The sequence below is a fragment of the Geospiza fortis genome, unplaced genomic scaffold (genome assembly GCF_000277835.1).
Source record: "Geospiza fortis unplaced genomic scaffold, GeoFor_1.0 scaffold66, whole genome shotgun sequence".
NCBI classification, from domain to species: Eukaryota; Metazoa; Chordata; class Aves; order Passeriformes; family Thraupidae; genus Geospiza; species Geospiza fortis.
In genome coordinates, this window is record NW_005054312.1 from 1,487,415 (window position 1) to 1,507,932 (window position 20,518).

A 20,518-nucleotide genomic window follows, 5' to 3' on the forward strand; every position below is an offset into this window, starting at 1 on the left:
TCTCGGCTGCAGCGCGTCTCTCTCTTTCTCCTCAGAAGTCACCAGCGATGTGACCTGGGAGGACTCGCTGCTGGTCGGCCTGGAGGGAGCCCTCCTGGGATGGTGCGTAGCTCCCATAGTTCTGGCCCCGGGCCTGCCGTGAGCAGCAGCCACGGTAAATCGTGCGGGCAAAGCCGGGCTCCGGCACGGCCGGAAGCTCCTCCGGCTTGTGCGCGGCGGTTCTGAGGGGCTTGGGAAACTCTCAAGTGACTTCTGTGCCTGTTTCACACTTCGGATGGAGAAACCTTTTGTAGGGATGTAGTTTTCACTTAAAATCAAAGAGTTTTGCTGCTATAATCTCTGCAGGTAGAGAGAAACATTCGAGCAATGCAGTAGAAGACAGCTTACCTTGTAGGTCCCTTTCTTCCCTTCCTTAAAAGATCTCTTATTCAAAACATCCCTGGGTTTTGGTTGGTTTGGTGGGGTTTTGGTTGGTTTGGTTTGGTTTTGGGGAGATGGGTGGCTATTGGTTGGTTGGTTTTTCTTAATACTGAAAATAAAAAACTTGTGCTGCCTTATTCAGGAACCTACCGTTTGCAAGGTTTGGTAACTCAGTCTAACGGAAAGAATGTGAAATGTCATCTAGGGGCTTACAGAAGCTGTAGCTTGTTTAAATTATTTCTAAAGGCTGTTTTACAAACTGTCAGGACTGGGAACGTTTCCAATATAAGACTTGCTCTTTTTTGACTTCTTTCCTTACCCCTCCCTCTGCATAGGGAATAATCTATTTTATCAGAAAGAATTTACAACTGGCACATGCATTATTACTTAAATCATGTTTGAGTAGAATACTCTAAACCACTCTGTGATAATAAGATGTGCGTTTTCTTCCTTAATAGCAACTTCACTTATTAGAGAGATTACTTCTTTCACAACATGCCCAGTTTCTTATGGTCATGTTGTTTTTGTACATATTACTTTTTTGAGGAGGAGGCGTTACTATGCCTTGGATTTTGCCCCAATGGAACTGAAGATTTGATGCCCTCTGACAAATATACAGCATCTGTGGTTTCAAAAGCTTCTGTTAAAAACATTTCCCTTTTGCCTTTTAGTGCTTATTATTTATTACTCTGTCGATCTTGTGGCTCAGCCGTGGGCTTCATTCTTTATTCTTCTGGCAGTGAGCTGGCATATCTCCGGGACTTGTTCTGTTTCTTCAAGGACAGCATCATGTGGTGAGTACACTGCATTCTTATGGTCAGTGACTTCACAGGTAGCTGTAAGTTACTGTACAACTGGCCTACAGCTAACAAAAGTGGTTTGACTTTTGTCTGAGCACATTGGTGTGGGATTTTAATATTCTTGATGTCTAAACTGTGTTGATGTGAATCCCTCTTTGATTTGCCTTGCACCTCTTGAGTGTCTTTGTGTAATGTAAGACTTAATATTTACTTGTGTGCAATGCTGAAATCTCTTCAGTTCCAGATTCATTTAGCTAACCTAAGGTATCAAAGTGATTCCATGATAGGTTGAGGACTTGACTGTAGCACCTGTAAATTATTTATAGCCGGTGATGAGAGGATCTTGATTCCACAATAAAACCATTGTTATGTTTTGAATATTTTCATAATTACTACTTTTGGGAACAACCTTGTATCTGCTTTAAAATCATTTTAAATCATCTGTCTAAATAGTGCAACTATAGGTTTTTTAACTGCTTTTCTTGTGGTTTTTTTCCTTTCCCCTTTTGTTTTCCAGTTACTTCTTAAAAAATCAAATGATTATAGAAGCTTCTAAGGTGAATTTTCCAGCTGTGACCTTAAAGAAACACATGCAGAGTGTAAGAAAATACTTTTAAAATGCTGATAATTTTGGACATTGACACAAATGTGGGGTTTTTTAGTGCCTAAGATTGAGAACATGCTGCCTTATTTGACAATAGCTGACTCAATGCATGAGATGTGAAACATTTTCTAAAACCTCTAAACTGCAGAACACACTCAATTCTAGCTAAATTTTGGCAAAAGTTTGTTATCCTTTTATCTCTATACCTTACAAAGAAAAAAAAAAACTAAAATCATTTATACATTCTTGGCCTAAGTATTACGACTTGTGTTGTCATTGTTGAAGAATTTAAAAATAGATTTTTTTTGAAAGGGATTTTTAAATAGATTTTTTTAAAGGGATTTTAAAAATATTTTTATGTCTGTGTAAGCTCAAAAAACCATGGCAGTATTTGTAGTTTCAGAGAGAATTCCAGGACCTCCCTCCTGTTTTGGTGTTCAAGGTAGATGTTCTTATCTGTAACCTGACTAGTTGTTATGTTAGTTAATTGCCTGTGCCTTAGCTCAAATAAAGTTATTGTATGTATAAGCCAACATATCCAGTATTATGTGATAATTTGTTCATTACTTTTTTGGGGGGCTGAGTTTAGGCTTTAATTTCTCTTGTAATGGGCCTTTCACATTTCTTTGGTCCTCTTCCAAGTCATCTTCCAGTTTCTATAAGATCAGAGTGTTTTTACAGGTCAAGTGAGGCTAAGATACAAAAATCTTATCTATATAAAACTTCTGAAGTTGAGACATGATTTAGTAATAATACATGATTGAAGTAAAAATATGACAGCACTTCATTGCAAACACATATTACCTGACGGTAGATTTCCCTTGTTGACTAGAACAAGCTCAAGCATCTGTCCTTTGCTTTTTGAGACATAACGTCCACATGTATTCCTAAGCTAATGATGAAACAGTTTATCCTTATATTGTTAAAGAAGGTCTCTGGCTGTGTGAAAACTTGGGTTAACTAGGAACGGTCAGGTTCATCATAGTAAAACTGCAGCAACTCCATCTTCATCTTCCATTATGTCCCTGGAAGGGCTGACACTGGTACACATTGATCCATCTCCAGTTTTTAGTGCAGCCCGCTGATCTGGGTGCTGTTTTTGTCAGTACTAAACATGCAGTATAGAGATCAAGCCCCTCTATATTTTCCCATCTTGAAAGTGAGCTTCTCTTTAGCCACTTTAAGTGGGGTGCAGGTCATTCAAAGATCCAGTGTTAGGACTATTTTTGCTAATTTTAATACTCTTCTCTTTTTTCCTAGATGAAAGAAAAGCTTGTGGAGTTAAGTAGTCGTGCAGAATTATTGACAAGGAAGCTGGATAAAATAAGTATGTAACAAAATAATTATGTAACAGAATGGCAAAACTCTTCAACAGATCCAGATGACCTACTATCAGGATATGCAAGAGTTAATGCCAACTAATACCCATTTTCAAGAACTGCTGGAGTTGTTTCTGCATCTCTGCTGAGTTTGGTCATTACAAAGAAATAATGCACCAGACCAGGTCTGAGTATTGATCTGTCACTTTATCTGTGTGTGGAAAGAACTGATGATGAAGTGCGTGCATCCCTTCAGGAACACCTGAGAATCTGACATACTAAAGTTATTCTTGGAAGACTGAATAGCTCACCCATGCAGCACGTTACTCTCTGAGGCTGTGTAAATCTGACTTTGGTTTTTCTAATGACTTCAGGGGGAAAACCAGCCTTTGAAATAGTGAAGTCAGGTTTCTGGAGCTATGCAAAACATACTTAACAAGGTGACGCTATTCAAGAGCCACCATTACAAACTGAACATTCTTAAAAATCTGAAACTCTTGTCCTATCTTTCAATACAGACACATTGTTAATGGCAGCTAGATTTTGGTCAAGTGGCTCGTTAGCTACATCTGATGTGTGAGCCACTGTTAAATGGACTCCTGAAGAGTTCTGAGATTTGCTTGTGTGCATTGCCTGCAAAAGCAGCAGATGAGCATGTCACACACAGATGCTGCAATGTTCTTGGAGCATGAGTCTGGATGACACCATGGAGGCAGAACACAAGGTTTTCAATTTCAGGTAAAGGGCAACCCATGTGCCTGCCAAGTCTGCTGAAGTGCAGCCCCAGGAACAGGACTGAGTCAAATTTTGCCAGCTAAGGCTGTGAGCAACTGCCTTGAACAGATTTGAGTGTCTCTTTCTGGAATGTTAACTATGAAACCAAGGAACAGTCTTCTGCACAATCCTGGAAGCACTGCCTTCCTGAAGTTATGACTGCCTGTTGCCTTCAAGTGGCCAGTTAGGATGTTTCATAAAAAATACCTACTCATGGCTCATTGGCATCTCTCTGTTGAAAATTGGTTCTGCTTATTTCCAAATATTTAGAAAATAATTTTACAGAAAAGAAAGCACTACTTACCCTTTGTTACTGGGACAGAGTATCCCTAATTCTTGTTTTTTGGAAGATTAAGGTCCCTTTTCCTCTCCCCTTCCCTGCCTAAAGGGCTAATGTTTTTCCCCAAAGGAATAATGAATTTTATGGAAAGTTTAGTAGTTGTCTGTAGTAGTCTAGAGAGGATTCTATTTTCTTGATCAACTTAATTCCAGTGATGCAAATTGCCTTCTCCTAACATATATATAACCAGCAGGTTGCAGACCTCATTGCTGCTGCTGCCAGTTCTGTGTTTTGTCTTATTTGTAAAATAACTGCTTGGAGCAGAGGGTACAAAACTCACTGTTAAGGCACCTCAGAGGTTTTAAGTGGGCAACTGGTACTTAGGCTACTACTAATGCTCACTGTGCTGCTTTCTGTTTGGGAGTTGTTATGGACTCTCACAAATTCTAATACCACCTTTGTAGTACTTCCTTAGTGTTTGTGTTGTTGCACGAGTCTAAGAAATGTGATTGATAATGGGACTGTTTGCTTTTGCCCTTTCATTCTTTCTGCATTGAGACTGGTTCTTGCTGTTTTATGTCTGTATTACGAATAACGCTATATTGTTTTGCTTCATTACTGCTGATCCCTAAAAGAAAACTGTCAGTTACATTTTTGTACTATATTTAAAGTTGTGAAGAAGCAACTTCTTAAATAAAAGCTGAAACTCAGAAATTCATATAGTCCAAATCACTGCCAATATTATGTGAGTCCTAGGCCTACTTTTTTTCCTTTGATTATTTTGCAGAAAAAACCCATCACTGCATCTCCCCTGGGTCCTCATTTGTTATGAAGCATTAAAGTACTGGTTCCACAAATTATATTACATAGCATGGATTTAAATAAATAATAAGTATCTGCTGAAGAATAGCTGGTAAATTTTTAAACTGCATTTCTGTAATCTTTGAAACTGGGAGGACCTCCACCAACCACAGAAGAAATTTTTTGAAGTGTAGTCACCAAAACAATAAACAATACATCCATAAAACAGTCTTCTGAGGGGCCTTGTTACTTTTAGGCAATCAATACAAGAAGCAGAATTTCTGCTACCCTCTAAAATAACCCTTGAAGGGACTGTAGTGGAATAACAATTTTTGTTTAGCTGCTATTTAAGTCAGAAGCTCTTGTGCCTGAAGTCTACTAGGACAGCTGGATCCAAAGCAGATATCCAGCATATATGAATTCAGCTCAAGTTAAGTTTTGACAAAGCTACAGCAAGTACACCTCAGAAGTGGGGTGGAATGTACAGTAATTTGGTTAATTTGTCTTCTGAACAGATGACACATCCAGTTTTAGTGCATTCTCAGCCTGTGCTGCTTTATTGCTAAAAAAGTTTGTATACAGGTGCAGAGTTTCCAGGTTCATTTTTAAACAGTTCCTCTTTACAGTGTCAAAAGAATAAAATCTTATCTTGAAATCCTCAAAGATGCATAGATATAAAAGCAAGCTGCCTTTTGGAAAAAATCAGAATTTGCAGGGAGACATTCTTTCACTGTTACCATGTAAAACATGTGCAATGGGAGTACATAAGTTTGTAGTCACACCAATAATTTCCTCCACTAATCCATGCAAGAATGCTATCAGAAATTCAGTATAAGTATTCTTTAGCCTATTAAGTACTAAGGTAATTTTTAGGAATTTACACCTAATACTTCTCCTTTGCTGTTATGTTTTTCAAAAGGAAAATAACTTCACTGATATCCTGAAGTAGCTTATTCCCGAGGTTATACTGAAGGGAAATACAAAGGATACAATGGCTTACTCATCACAATATTTAACAGACTTTAAAACCATGCATAGTGTTCTAAAGAATTAAGAATGACCATGGTTAACCACTGGGCTAACTTTGTCTTAGAAATTTTCTTGTTTCTTGAAGAAGTTGGCTCAAAGACTTTCATTCAGTCTAACCTGTGATACCATGGAATAGTTATCTTCTCTTATAAAATTTGTATCTTCATTTGGCAATCCTTACCTATTTAAAAAGAGCATTCATGGGTAAAACCACAATTCCCATTCCAAACCCAAAACACAGTGTTTATGAATGGTTGGCTATGAAGTATGAACAGGAGTTAACTTGACACACCTTTTCTTCCTCCAAGACACTCTACTTAAGAGAGAGGACTGAACCTCAGTACATGGAGAAGTGTTCTGCACAAGTTAAGCCCACTTACAAAATTAAGCAAAGCTACAAGAATGGAATTCTGCAATTACAAGCCCATATTCTACACATTTAATTACAAGTTTAAACTTGGATAAGTATTAGTGATGTAGGCTATGCCACATATTCTCTTATTTTCAAACTGCCAGCAGAAATTGACTGCATTATCCACTAAGAGACCTGAATTACAGAGAACACACTAAGAGTTTACAGAAAGATGGCACCCAAATTCCCTTTTATCTAGTAAGCAAAATAAAGAAAAAAAGACAATTGTAACCTCTGTTGCAGAAGATAAAGACCTTCAGTGATCAAATCTAATTTTCTGTTTTTAAAAATCTCTTTAAGAACTTAAAAAATATACAAGATCACCAGTATTTTCAGGTTCATTCCTGCAGATGCCATTATTGCTGGCTGGTACCAGTATGCTTCAGTACAGCTGCCTATGTGGCTAGAGTTACCTGAAAATACTGTCTCTTAAAAAGCTATTCAACACCTGAAAAATATGTACTGTGCTTATTAATTTCAGTATTCTCCAAATAATTTCTCTCACTACACTCAAGCTATTACTTACTGCTGTCTGGCAAATACTACACTCAATTTGAGTCTGTGGTTTCTGTTACTTGTTTGTCCCTTGGGTTTTGGGGTGATTTTTTTGTGGGTTTGGTTTTTTTCTTTCCCACCAGTCGCTCCCCTGCACCGTGTAAGAAACTCTGCACCCTTTTCCTTGCTACAGCTGCAGCAGGTGAGAAACCTCATCTCGCCCCTAAACATGCTTAGTTCATGCCCTGCTTTTTACATGCTCAGGACAGTGATATGAACCAGACTAGAGGTTATAAAGGCGAGTTCTGCTGATCCCAGTTCCTGGTTTACAGTTTTGGTGCCATGCTTCTGTCCCTATCTATACATTCTGCCCCCTTCTCTACAGAGGCAGCACATTCTCTAAAAAAACCCAAAATTTGAGAATCAAAGCAGGAAGTTCAAGCTATTGGTATATTAATTCCTATTGCTTCATTATGTATAAATGCATATCTCAATTTACTGGTAATAACTACATTACACTAGACATTTTGAATCATGCATAATTAGAATACTAGCTCTAAGATTTGGTTTGTGGGCCTGTGCCACTTTCCTTCAGTTTCTCCATGCAGTTCTTCATGCCTAAGGCATTACAAACTACCTGCCTTTCATTTGACCTGCAAACACACTCATCTGGAGGGGAAGTGGAGAGAAGCAGACAGGATTTACATAGGACACATTGAACAGAAAGTTACTTTCTATCTTTAACTTGAGATGGGGTAAAAGTCTTGGGAGTTTGTGTATATTATAACCCGGTACATAAGCTCAGAGACACAGACACGCTCTGCTGACATCGTGAACACTGACGCTTTCTCTAAAACGCAGGAGGAAGTGTAGAGACTGAAAGCGAACAGACTTCAGAATCCATGGTTAGTGTCTGCACTGTTGAACAAGACACCCTGATTCAACTGTTGGCATTTGTATGCCAGTCAAAGTGCTACAGGGGCAAAATGCTGGATCATTCCATAAAGGAAATCCAGTGGAATCTAACTTGAACTGTCATTCCGCAGCTCTGTACCTGATCAGCAAGCAGGATTATTAGTTTTGGAGGAAGACCAGCCAGCTTCCTAAGGATGCAAGAAGCAGTAATTTATATGATTCATTTACATCAAAAATAGTTCTATCTTCAGTATTTTTTCCTTTTCTGCCCCCCCCAAAAAACCAGACTGCCAGTTCTTGACAATGTAATCCTCATGTAAAGTTTCAGTATCCTCAAGCTCAGTACAATTTCTTCCAACTTGCTATCAAGGAGTCTTTGCAAGCCTTCTTTTTTTCTCATAAATTTGACAAATACCCTCAGTTACAGAAGCTACAATTCCCAACACAAGTACTGGCTAGACCTTCTGCAGCAGCACTACTGGATATACAAACAGAATATATTTGTATCATCTGGGTTTACTATTGCTAAAGGAGGCACATCCATACTGGTCATTATACTTTTTGATATACCACACCCAAGAGTGGTAGAACCTGACACTTCCACTTAGGTTTAGAAGCTGTTAAATCAAGGAAGTTGAAGCAAAAGTCATGCCATAGTACAAGAGCTGAAAGGCAAAGGGACTCCTTTTGTGAGTGTGAATAGTAATTCTTAGTCTAGCAGCCCACAGAATTCAGATAATTATTAAAAGCCTGAACTGGGAAGTGTATGTAGATAGCATGCCTGGCTACATCAGTCTTTACTTCCTCCCCCCTGTTCTGAGTGGATATACCCTTGAAGAATTCTGTTCAGCCACAAAGTTCATACTTCTGAAGTGTGAATGTGACTTTGTTTTCATTATAATTTCATTATTATGTAAATGTACTTGCTGATCACAGACAACATAATTTCATAATTTCTCTAATGTAATAAGACAGCAATCAAATGAAGGTCCCCTATTGCCAGCTTCCAGTTTTATCAAAAAATCAATAGTTGGAATTTAAGCTGATTACAATCTTTCAGATCAATTAGTTTTCATAAGCATATTACATATTCGCCAACACTTAATTTAGACATTCTCATGCTTATCCTGTTACTTTATACTGCAAAAATGCTCACAGCCCTCACAGTTCCATTATGAATTTATGAAGAGCCAAAGTGCTTCACCCCCATGCTTTAAAAACACAGGAAGCTTCCATTAAGCTGGAAGCTTACAGTCTAAACTACTTCAGCTTTCCAGAAGAAATGCAGTCAGATTGATCTAAACCTCTCATTCTGTTCAGAATACACTACTGTATGTTGGGCCATACTGTGTCCATAGATGAGGTATCTACACTGAAAAGTGTCACGAGGAACAGTTCAGAACTCCTGTGGCTCTTTTATGCAACCCTTTGATAGCAAGTAATTTTGTGGATGCAGATCTACAGGTGAAGATCAATAACCCTTTGTGTTACCAGAGGCTTCATTGTACTTTCCTCTGCAAAACTTCAGGCATCAGCTGAAATCAATTATGGACTGAAGCAGTGTTTAGCAAAGCTGAAATTATTTTCTGCTGTAACATCTTTAGAATTCTACAGTTGTGCTTGGCATGCACAAATGTTTTGAGTGTCAAGTGCTCTCTAATGTTTTGTTATTTGTTTTTTTTTTTTTAATTTAAAGACTACCTCAGATTGGTCTTTATAAACAAAGAAAACAAAAAGTACTTCCCACCACAAAAGCTTCTAACTTTAGAATCGGATTCTCTTCACAGTACAATATTTGGAAAAGTTTAGTTTCTCAGAGAAATAGCAAGTGCTAGGCTACAGAGAAAGAAAAAAATTACAGGGAAACTTCAGCTATCCTTTCAAAGAAAACTGTCTGCCCTTCCCCCAGCACTCACTGACAGTGCTTCAGACATGTGGCAAAGCTAGTTTTTCTTTTTTTAATATATATATCATGTTCATTAACTTAGTATTCAAGTGCCAAATTCCCTCCAATGAGAGGAACATAAGAAGAATTCACCCTTCTTCTCAGGAAGACTCTTCACACAACTCCCTGCAGCACAGAGCGCCACAAACTTATTTGGTTATTACCCACTTACTCTACTGTACAGTCTTGCTAATGCAAGTTATTTACTATCACATGCAAAACAGTTATTGCTACTAAAGTTCTATTTTCTTATTAAATCATCTTATGGCTTTGTTTGCATCAGGGATTCTTCCCCCTACATACTGTGCTATTTTGCATTCCAGTTTCAGAGGTATTTTTCAATTGATTCTCCCAAGCACTAAACTACTTTATTCAATGGTACAGCTACGTCCATTTAGAATTGAACCTGACTCTTAGCACAGGTCCCCCAGAGCTCTGCTGTAAATGGCCCACCTGTCCAATTTTCTCAGAAATTTATTAGATGCAGAGGGTTGTTTGGTTGGTTTTGTTGGGGTTTTTTTTTTTCCCTGTTACATACATTAACTCTGCCTGGATTACTGTCATTGCACGGAAGTACATGCTTTTTGATTAATTACTTTAAAGATATATCGTACCAAAATTACAAAACCAAGTTACCCATTCCCTCCCTCCCCCTAATGGCCATTTACAGGCAGGTCTCAGGAAAAAAAGATGCAGTATCCTCTCTAAGCTGAAAGAGAGAAATGGGTGAAGAGCAGCACTGGCATCAAATAAAAGACATTCCTAGGAAATCAGGGGATGCCATCCACAGAGCAATGCACATCTCAAGAATCATACCAGTCTCCTATTCGACCAGTCTAAGCTGCCCATTGAGTGCTAAGCCAATTTTATTTCCCTGATCTAAACTTTCCTTCTGAAAAAAGCAGAGGGAGAGACAGAAATCATTAAAATTGAGCTTAGAGCTGGAAAGCAAAACTGGAAGTTACCTAAAATACAAGATACTGAATTCTCAATAATACAGGGGTGGGGAATCTCTGATTCATTGGCTGGAGACAGCCTGCTGCACAGATACAGTCTGCAACATCATTTTCCAACAGCCTTGGACCTTAACGCATTCTGTCTTATTAAGATGTATGTAAATGCAGGATCCACCAAAGTTATTTTAAGATTCAATAGGATTTCAGCCAAAAAAAGGTTCCCCATTCCTGCAATAATGGAGAAAAGTCTTCTACGCATAATTAGCACATCACATTTTGCAACTATTAACTTATCACACAATAAGGATAATGTTTTGCTAGCTATAATCATAGAGTCAGATCTGAAAAAAAGACAAGATTACTTAACAGACTTTGTAAATTAACTGAAGGTAAGAGATGCGTACAGAATGCACACAAACTCCTTAGCATATTCATACTTTTGTGAGTATATCACAGGATGGGTAATAGATGGTTCAATAAAATTGAAAATGGAAGAAAACACCAACAAAGATTTAAAAAAAAATAATCACACTGACAGGGATGAGAATTATGGATACTTGCATACTCTTAGCTTACTACTGTAGTTGGACAGACAGACAAATATCAAAAAGTCAACTATGATTCTATGAAGCCCATTAAGTGAATGAGTTCCATTTCTAAGGATAGCATTGCCGTTGTCAAAGGGAGGATACTGCATGTTTAGACCATGTTTGTGACATTCCTATTGTATCCTTTCTAGTGTTAATTACATTATCATCACTGTTTACTAATAAATTTGTCACTCAGAAATTGTAAAAATACTACTAGGCTCATGCACTGGTCCTAACATGGCACTACAGTTTGCTACAAAGCACTAATGCTTATGGAACTATACACATCTCAAAATGGAAGACATTGGTGATTTTGTTGTTTTCAAACAACTTGTAACATCATTTTGTCCACAAGTATTAAAATATATATATGTATATATATATATATGAGCTATTGCACATGCCCCTTGTTTTTGTAATCTTTCACATGGGAAGATTTCCAACCAACATAAAGAAAAAGCAGAACAAGGAAAAGTGAGTCAGATGAAGCAGCATTTCCAAACACAGCAGCTCTTTAAAGGTGCTGGCCAGGAAGGTACAGCAATGGGGGTCTTCTGGGTATGCACTATTGGAGTATTACTTCTGTGAAAGCTACAGATCCTTAACTTAATAAAATCCTGATGTTCTAAAATTAAACGCAAAAACTAATGCTGTTACACTGTCATGAATAGGAGTTAAGAAAAAAATCAGTAATTCTACTTTTTTGTTTTAATACTGGGTTACAAAATATTAAGGAGCTTAGATTATCAGCTCTCTACTCAGGCAAATTTGCAATTTTTGTACATGTCCACAGAAAACAAAAATACCTTCCTGTCCCCCAAGTATTTTGTCATCAAGCTATGCAAGAAACAACTGCTATCTCTAACATCAGAAGGTTAAGTATGGGCAGAAGGAAGAAAATTCCCAGATCTAAATCAGATATTTCTTATACCACATACTTCCCAACCACTGTAATCCTATGATATTGACAGTATTTTCCACCACTTAGAGATGGATCCTGCTTCTACAGACATCTCCATTAAATCCTATTGGCTTCAACGTAAGGAGGCCCTAAAACAAAGTGTGCTTTTCTAGTTGCCTCCAATGCCAGGAAGTTCAGACCATATTCAGCAAAGTCAGGCCAAGCTGGTGGTTGCCTCATCAAGCTCAGTGTTAGCTCTTATCACACAGCTCTTATCACCGCAATGTTACACACAAATTTAGAGCACCTCTCTGCTCATTCAAGTTGGCATTACTTTGATAGGCAGCGTCCTGCCCACCACTCTTAAACTTGCGTGTCTGCTCTTTGCTTCATGGAAACACAAAATGGGTGAAGCTGTCATTAAATCCTATTGTTACAAAACAAGTCTAAACACAGACATTACTTGGAGGATTAGAATCAACATCAATGTTTGTCCTCACTCTGCTATGGAACTTGGTCCCATAAAATGTCACCACATTTCTGACACTAGAATGCTGCCCTGGCAATCAATCACCAAGATTTAAGAAGGATTTCAATTGTTTGCTTTTTCAGCCATTTTCAGGCTGTCTGGCTCTCTCCAGCAGTCTTCTAAAAGGAAAAATAGAACAAGAAATCTAGAACACTTCCCCGGCCATTTTAGTATCTCCCGTACTTTAAGCTAGCAGGCCACACTTCTAAATCACAAACTTGGAATAAGGTGCACTAAAAAAGAGTTTCGGATTTGAGGTGGAATATAATACAGATCCCAGTTCTGGTAGTTTTTTGCCAAAAATCTTACTTGTTATAGATAATCCCATAGCAGGGAGCATGTAAACAATATATGCTCCCATCTCAGAATGACAGAAAATATCCTATATAATCACAAATTACAGAGACAAAGAATCTTGTGTAAACATGAGAACAACCAGATTGTGCCTTAGTTTGGGAAGGAATAAGAAGAGCCAGAAAAAAGGACTAAGTATTTCTGCTCTCAACTCATCCCTCTTATGTGGCTAACATTCCATTTTCTTGGGCCTATTTCTACCTAAATGGAGGAAACATAAAGGTCCTCTCAGTCATGAAAGAATCAAAAAAAAAGATTTCATCAGCAGCAGAAAAAGCTGAAATTGTGTCAAGGAAGCCAGGTAGATAAACTGCAACTTTACGGCTCTGGTCTCTTCCATCCCATCAAAAGTTAATTTCTATAATACAGAAAGATGTTCTTCTCCTGTAGAATGGTCTTGTTCCTTTTGATGCTAAGGATTCATTAAAAGCCTGAGGAAGGTAATGATTTAATGCAAACCTAGTCATTATGCTGTTACCCCAGAGGCCTTCAAAGCTTCCTTTTTCTTTGCTAAAAATGAAATGATGCAGAGTAATTTCTTCTTCAGCTCTTCATATTCTGCACTTACAGAGGTTCACACATGCAAATATACATTTTGATCACAGCCTGGGATACACAGTACAGACAAGGTGATTCTTGTATTTGTTCTTGTGCATTAGCTGCTTTATGTGAGTTGACACTTATCTACAAAGTCAAGCTTGGGACCTGGACTAGAAAATACCTGTATGAGATGCCCCTAGTTGTTTAGTAAGTTTCTTCCTCATGTCAGAGCAGAAAACATTCTGGTTTTCCTGCTGCAACTTCTCATATATATCAGGTCAGTCTGACACAGCAACGCATGCAGATGCTTTATCTGCTAGGAATTCCAATTTGACACAGCAAAGTATTTAACCTTCCTAAAATTAAGAAGGAAATGCCAGTGAAAAACACCAGCTTCCACTTGCATCTGATTACAAAGTATTTTTCATTTTAAAACAGAATGCAGAAAGCTGAATGAAGAGCTGGCACAGAAGACATTTTTTCAGGAAAACAAATGCCGATTTCTGTTACTCTGCTTCTGAGTTTTGATAAAACAGTTGGCTACTTCTGTGGGGGAAGTCATCTGGTGAATCAAATGTTTGGTGAGATGATTCAAACAGAAGTGGACAGATCTTTGTTCATTTAGCTCCATGAAGAATGGGTTTTGCTTGCTAGAAGAGAAATATCCACATTTTATAGCCTTTGACCAAATAAGAGGACCACCTTCTTAGAAGAGGATCTGGAATTTCAAATTAAAAAAACAGGGAAGGTAGTTTAGTAATCAGAATAAAGTACATTCAACGTTAAAATGCCCACCAGTTCACTACTTTAAAAGCCTGGCTCTAATGGATAAAATTACCTGGTTTCACAAACTGCAATAATCCTTTGGCCTGTAAGATTCTGTATCTAACTTTAGAAGGCCATAAGCTGGCTAAGGAAATACTTCAGAAATGCTGAACTATACACTTAGAAGTGATGCAGCTAAAAATACACCACTGTTAATTAGCTGTGGGGCTTCAGCCATGTCTCCAACATAAAGATGACAACGATAAGGCAGCAGCAGAGCGCGCATGGCACAGAGTGTAATGTACTCTGCTCTAGCAGGTCACAGCTCAAAGAGACATCATAAACTACCACCCAACTAATTATGAAACTGTCAGTGCCAGAGAGGAAAAGAGCATTTACAACAGTTTTAAGATCACATACATTAGCTTCTTACTTTTACTCATTTCTCCCCACTTATCCACAGCACAGCCAAATTTCAGTAACTCATCTTTTCACAGATCTCCTGGCCTTCCATCAGTGATACTCACCTGGTACTATTTAGCTACAGCAGCTGTTAACACTGATATTTTTGCATTAAGTTGGAAGCTAACATGGGTGCACTCCTGCATCGCTATTGACAGAATGTTTATTAACATTCTCTTGTGATAAAATAAGAGATGCAAAATAGAGGAAAAACAATCTTTCTCATATACGAGAACATGAGAATAACTAACCTCTTCCTCTCTTTTCCCTGTCTGTATTTCTTATTTTAATTACCTTAACCATTCCGTTGATCAAGTCCAGAAATAGTCTTCCAGTGACAATTTTCAGTTCCTATGTTAGAAGCAGTGAGTAGACCATGAAAATGGAAATATAGTACATGTCACTATCCGTATCTCTCTTGAGTCATTCAAATATTTCAGCTGATCATTGGGCTGACCATCGACTGTCGGGAAAGTCTTATTCTTACGAAGATGTGGAAAAACAGACCTGGAGAGCTGCAATAAAACATGCCAAAGGTTTGTGACAGAGCTGAGAACAGAATATAGCCCTCTGTTGCACACCTTAACTACCAGAATATCTTTATTTCATTCACTGGAAAAAAATAAAACAAAACTACAGAAGTTTATTGTAATCTCAGAAATTCTGAATGTACTTTTTTTCTATTTGATAATTTGGTTATTTTATCATCCCTCCAATCCTATCATTTAACAAATAACACTTTCAAGAAAACTATTCCAAGTTAACACAATTTGTCTTAGCAGAGCAAATGACATCACAGGACAGGGAATTCCATTACTTTCAAGGCATTTATTCTTGTTAGAATATACAATAGTCAAATCAATGTTTCTTTAAGGTGAAGCCCAAGCTGAAATCTGACATTGTGGCAACATTCCAGTTCTCTGAAAGCACACTACAAAAATTAAAATCTCAATGACAGATTTCTTTGGTCAGGGAAAAGGGAACTAAATCAACTGACAAACTTGGTTTAGTACCTTACATTTAGTACCTAAATAAGCTCCCAATTGTACTCACCATTATTTTTGAACATTCCACATCCTCTTCAGTGAGCTTAGAAAGAAAGAGATGAATAAACAAATTAAATTTGCATCTAGGAAGCAGCTCAGATCATACATGATTATCTGCATAAGACACAAAAGATTAGCTGTACCTTCCATGAACCAGGTAACATTTTTAGATTTCCTACACAAAGCATGCTGATGTTATTTTTCAAATTATCAGATATACCCCCTCTTTTAGTTTAAATCAAGAGAATTGGACTCAAGTGTGGAAGAGCCAGGACACACAAGCTTTAATTGGAGGCACACATCTCAGTTTCATGGGAACTGAGATGGACACATATTCAGTCTCCAGTAAGGCTGAATTCGTGAAAGAATTCAGAATTTCGTGAAAGAAATTCTTTCACGTTAATAACAAACTACTGTAGTGAGGATGCTGAGCTGACAACCTAACTGGAAGAATAATAGATTGCTATAAGCAGAACTATCTCATCACAGAGAACCTAAATTATTCAAAATTCATCAGCAGAGTATTATTAGCTTCCACACTCCTGCACAGCACAGCATTTCTACAAGCACCACGCACCTGGACCTTCAGAAAATCCCCAGCCATGAGACAATCCCTATTTCAGGGTAGCTACTTCCTTCCCATGTTGTCAGTTCTGACCCTTCTTACTCAAATTTTCCCTCAAGAACCAGCCAAGCACTATGTGACTTTTGAGACATTATGGAACCAACAGCAAATGCTTCACAAAAGAATTAACTTGAAAAGGAACAGTTACCAGGATTGGTAATTAATTGGTAATAATCCCAAATTGCCTTGTCATAATAGAAACCACATAGTAGAAACCTATCCAATCTTTGAAAAGCTGGGTCTTCTTTCAATAAGACTGTGAATTAACTAACTAAACACTAAAGTAAGTCTTATTAAAAAAGAAAGCAGCTGGTGACAAAGCAACTCAAGCAAAGGAATGGTTCATCCAACACTGAAATTCAGTTAGCTTTGACCTACTTTTTTTAATTTTAACAAGTTCACTGACTTTGAATGCTCCAGTTTTTAACTACTCTGCTTGATACACTCTCTACCTGACTTTTATCAATTACGTGAGCACACAGTTCACAGCAGTCCAACAGAACTTGCAAATGCAACTGGATATATATCAAGGTTATTGAAAATGAGCAGGCACTGAGACTGATGGTGACACTATCAACTCTTCAGAAAAAAGCGAGTGGACATTACAAAGAAAAAAAATGCCATTTTTCTTGTTTCATACTGTACTGAACATACAATCAATTGTTTTGGAGCAAGAAATAACTGTGAAAGCTCAACACTGCCTACATGACTCCTTCTTTGTTAAAAATTCAGAATGTATTATTTTTATTAAGTCTTGACCTATTGCCCATTAATTTTTTTTGCTCTACCATAACTAAAGATTAGTTTCCATGAACTTTAAATCTCACATTCAGAGAGGTGCCTGTATTGAAGAAGTTCGGTAACTTCAGGAATTCCAAAGCCAAAAAGAGATGAAGTACTATCTCATAAATAAATTTACTAGCAAAACTGCAATATTTGTCTTCTCATATATATTAACATACTGTATTACCAAGCCACCAGTATGGCAAAAAAAAACCCCACAAAAGTTGGTGTTCTGACATAATCAGCACATTGGAATTGGAGACGATATTAATATAATAGTATACAGTTACGCAACCAACTTCCACTCCACCCTCCATGCTCTGTTTTAAGGTACAACAAAAACTGAGATCCATCAGATCTGGCTTTCCAAAATACTATCTCTATCTCTGACTCTTATACAGACACAAATCCTCCAGGAGATGAGCAAAACTAAAAAGACTCAGAAGATGGTTCCTCTTCTCTTGCCTAGAGCCTGAGAAGTATGAGGAAGCAAGAAATGAAAGATCTAGAAGCAGGTTTATATAGAAAGACCAAAACACAAAAAATTGGAAGTCTAATGGAGACCTACGGCGATACAGAAAGCAAAACTGGCCCCACACGAGTCCGCTGTGGTTTTCCCTATGGCTTAAAACCTGCCAAATTTAACCTGGAAAGTGAACAACAACAAGCACTTAAATTACAAACACAAACACAATATAAAGTAGCTTACAGTCCTGCAAAAAATTAGCTGCCTTCATGCTCTTTTTGCTTTCTAGGCAACTTTGAACTAAGCATCTAAATCCGAGCTACAAGGCAAAGGTGAGAACTTGTAAAAGAAAGTCTAAGACTGGTGTGACTGGAGAAAGAACAGGAGTGCCTGAGTGTGGAGGCACCCAATGTAACGCTGAGCAGGAACTGGGCTCTTATAAGCAGCACCCAGGTTAGCTGGTCACATCCCTCTGCCACTTCAGAACACACCCAGACAACATTGATAACCCAGAGTCAGGACAATGTAGAGACACAGGGCAATGCCCCCTCTAAAGGAGTTCAAAGGCACATCTGAAGCATAGAATGGCTGCCAGTCCAGGAAGAGGCCAGGAGACAGTAAGGACCTGTCAGCTTTTGTCCCCTGCCAACAGAGACTGCCAGTCTGCTGGATCCACAGCATGGTGCTTGGCTGCTGTAGAGACATCTCAGGCACCTCACACACTCCACCTTAATTTTTTGTTTCACTCTGTATTTTTCAATAAATCCCCTTTCCTCTTTTACCAGGTTTCCAATACACATCTACTTCATTGCTGGTACAATATTTTAACAGTACTTCGTACCACAGCAGAGGAAACTGCTTAAAGATGAGCTTTCAATTCCATGATACACACACTGCAGGAACATGCTCTAGGAACACTGCTCAGGCAAAGAAACAATCCTTCTTCCACACTCTGTTTTGGAAAAATCCTCTTCATTTTTTTTAATCCCCTTAAGACTGGGCAGGTTTTGCATCTCACACTCACATAAACTCCGGCATGTCAGGACTGGTTTCAAACACTGCTCCTTTTTTAGATTTTAAGAATGAATGTGGCAGGTGTTCAAGTGATACTCCAGACTCTTCACAAACTTGGTCAGGACTTTTTAGCCTTGGCTGGCCCAAGACTTCTGACACCCCTGAATAAGAAGTGACAACCATGAGATGCATAGCCTGCTCATGCAAATTTTCACACTGCAGACCCACAGCACTGTGGGCAAGACTGTAAACCAATGCATATTGACTTGACATATACCAGAGCAACAGCAAATTCTGATATTTTTAAGATACTACTTCTCACAGCTTTTGTGCATTGAAAGCAATTAAGAATAAACACTAATCCATGTGAATTTCTTACTGCTAAAGTAGTATACAGCTTCACATAAAAGCAGCTGATTGCTTATTATTCTTCTAATGATAATATAAAACAGAATTATCTTTATATGTAGCATGCCAAAGACAAATCCCCTGACATATTTTAAAAGTTCATACACAGACATGTATAAGTAGAAATATTCATCAGTGGCAGCATACTGTGTCTTAATGTTATGTTGCTCCTCAGCTGCTATTATTGTTACTACATGAGTAATGTTGCACACGAAAATCAGTAAAATGTTCCTTAAGAAATTTTTCTCCTAAGTAGCTTTCAGAACTAATTATAAGACATGCTTATATTTCTTTTCAGTTATTTCACCAGTTACAAACAACTACTTCATTATTAGGCCATCTGTGCTAACACACCATGTTTCAACAAAATCTAAAGCTATGCTTCTCATTTAACCACTTCAACTTGTTTCTTTTACCTGACGTGCAGGTTGAAAATGCAGTCACAATTCCAGGACGAACTCGAGATTTTAAGAACTGCTAACAAATATACAACACAAGGAATCTCATGCTAGTGACATTAATTCTTTTGCTTTCAGTAAGAACGCCTGATCCCCCCATTTTTTTCCCTTCAGATTTAAACTAAGTACCATTCCCTAGCAAAAATTCCATGGACAATTCTGAAGAATTCAGGGCATACCTGGCCTGCATGGTACTAACTTGGAAAGAAAAGATAGTGCATTTAGCAATAGTTTCACATGTTTCATGGTGTTTTAATTATTTTTTTATTTTCAACATGAATTTATAAGGCTAAATCAAATTCCACTATAATCTCTCTGCTTTCCTTGGAACTTGTTTTGCAGGGTAGATTATTGTACCTTCTGGTTTTGTCAAAAAATTAGGAAGCCATCCCTTTTGTGCACTCCTGTGTCAGCGTTACAGACATCATAAAAGGATATAACCATTCAGATTAGCAGAATTCATCCAGCCCACACATCGCATGAATAAGAACGATAACAGCAGCGTAGCTGTATTCGGCGCTATGCTCGTAGCACACATGCGAAGCCTCATATCAGATGATAATTTCGGTTTCCCTCCCCCAGGTCGCTGCCGGCCGCAGCTGTGCCCAGGTGGCTGCGGGGTACCGCTGTGCAGGAGCAGGCTCTCCCGCTCGGCCATCTGCTGCAGCCCGGCGCCTGAGCTGCCGGACGCCCTCGTCCCCAGCGCTGAAGTTGCTCAGACTTTTCAGGGTAGCGAGCGGGTGGGACCGGCCCGATTCCGGCTGCCGTCCGTCCCCACCCGGCCACCGGCCCGCTCCCCGCTCGGGGCAGGCGCGGCGAGGGCGCCC

At 38.4% G+C, this 20,518-nt stretch overlaps 1 protein-coding gene and 1 long non-coding RNA gene across 2 annotated transcripts in view; both read right to left on the reverse strand.

The window, feature by feature from the left end:
* NUSAP1 (nucleolar and spindle associated protein 1) overlaps window positions 1–1,142 on the reverse strand; it is a 14,944-nt gene extending 13,802 nt beyond the window's left edge. Inside the window, exons 1-2 of the mRNA XM_031055802.1 lie at window positions 1,109–1,142; window positions 43–284 (exon numbers count right to left, since the gene is read on the reverse strand). Of these exons, the coding sequence (XP_030911662.1) occupies window positions 43–284; window positions 1,109–1,142 (276 nt within the window). The remainder of the gene's footprint in view (window positions 1–42; window positions 285–1,108) is intronic.
* A 4,384-nt stretch (window positions 1,143–5,526) lies between these two features.
* LOC115947741 lies at window positions 5,527–15,985 on the reverse strand. Its single transcript, XR_004081594.1, has 3 exons — window positions 15,945–15,985; window positions 15,186–15,406; window positions 5,527–14,382 (listed from the first exon to the last, which is right to left on the reverse strand). It is a non-coding gene; the product is annotated as an uncharacterized LOC115947741 (long non-coding RNA).
* Between the last annotated feature and the right edge of the window lie 4,533 nt (window positions 15,986–20,518).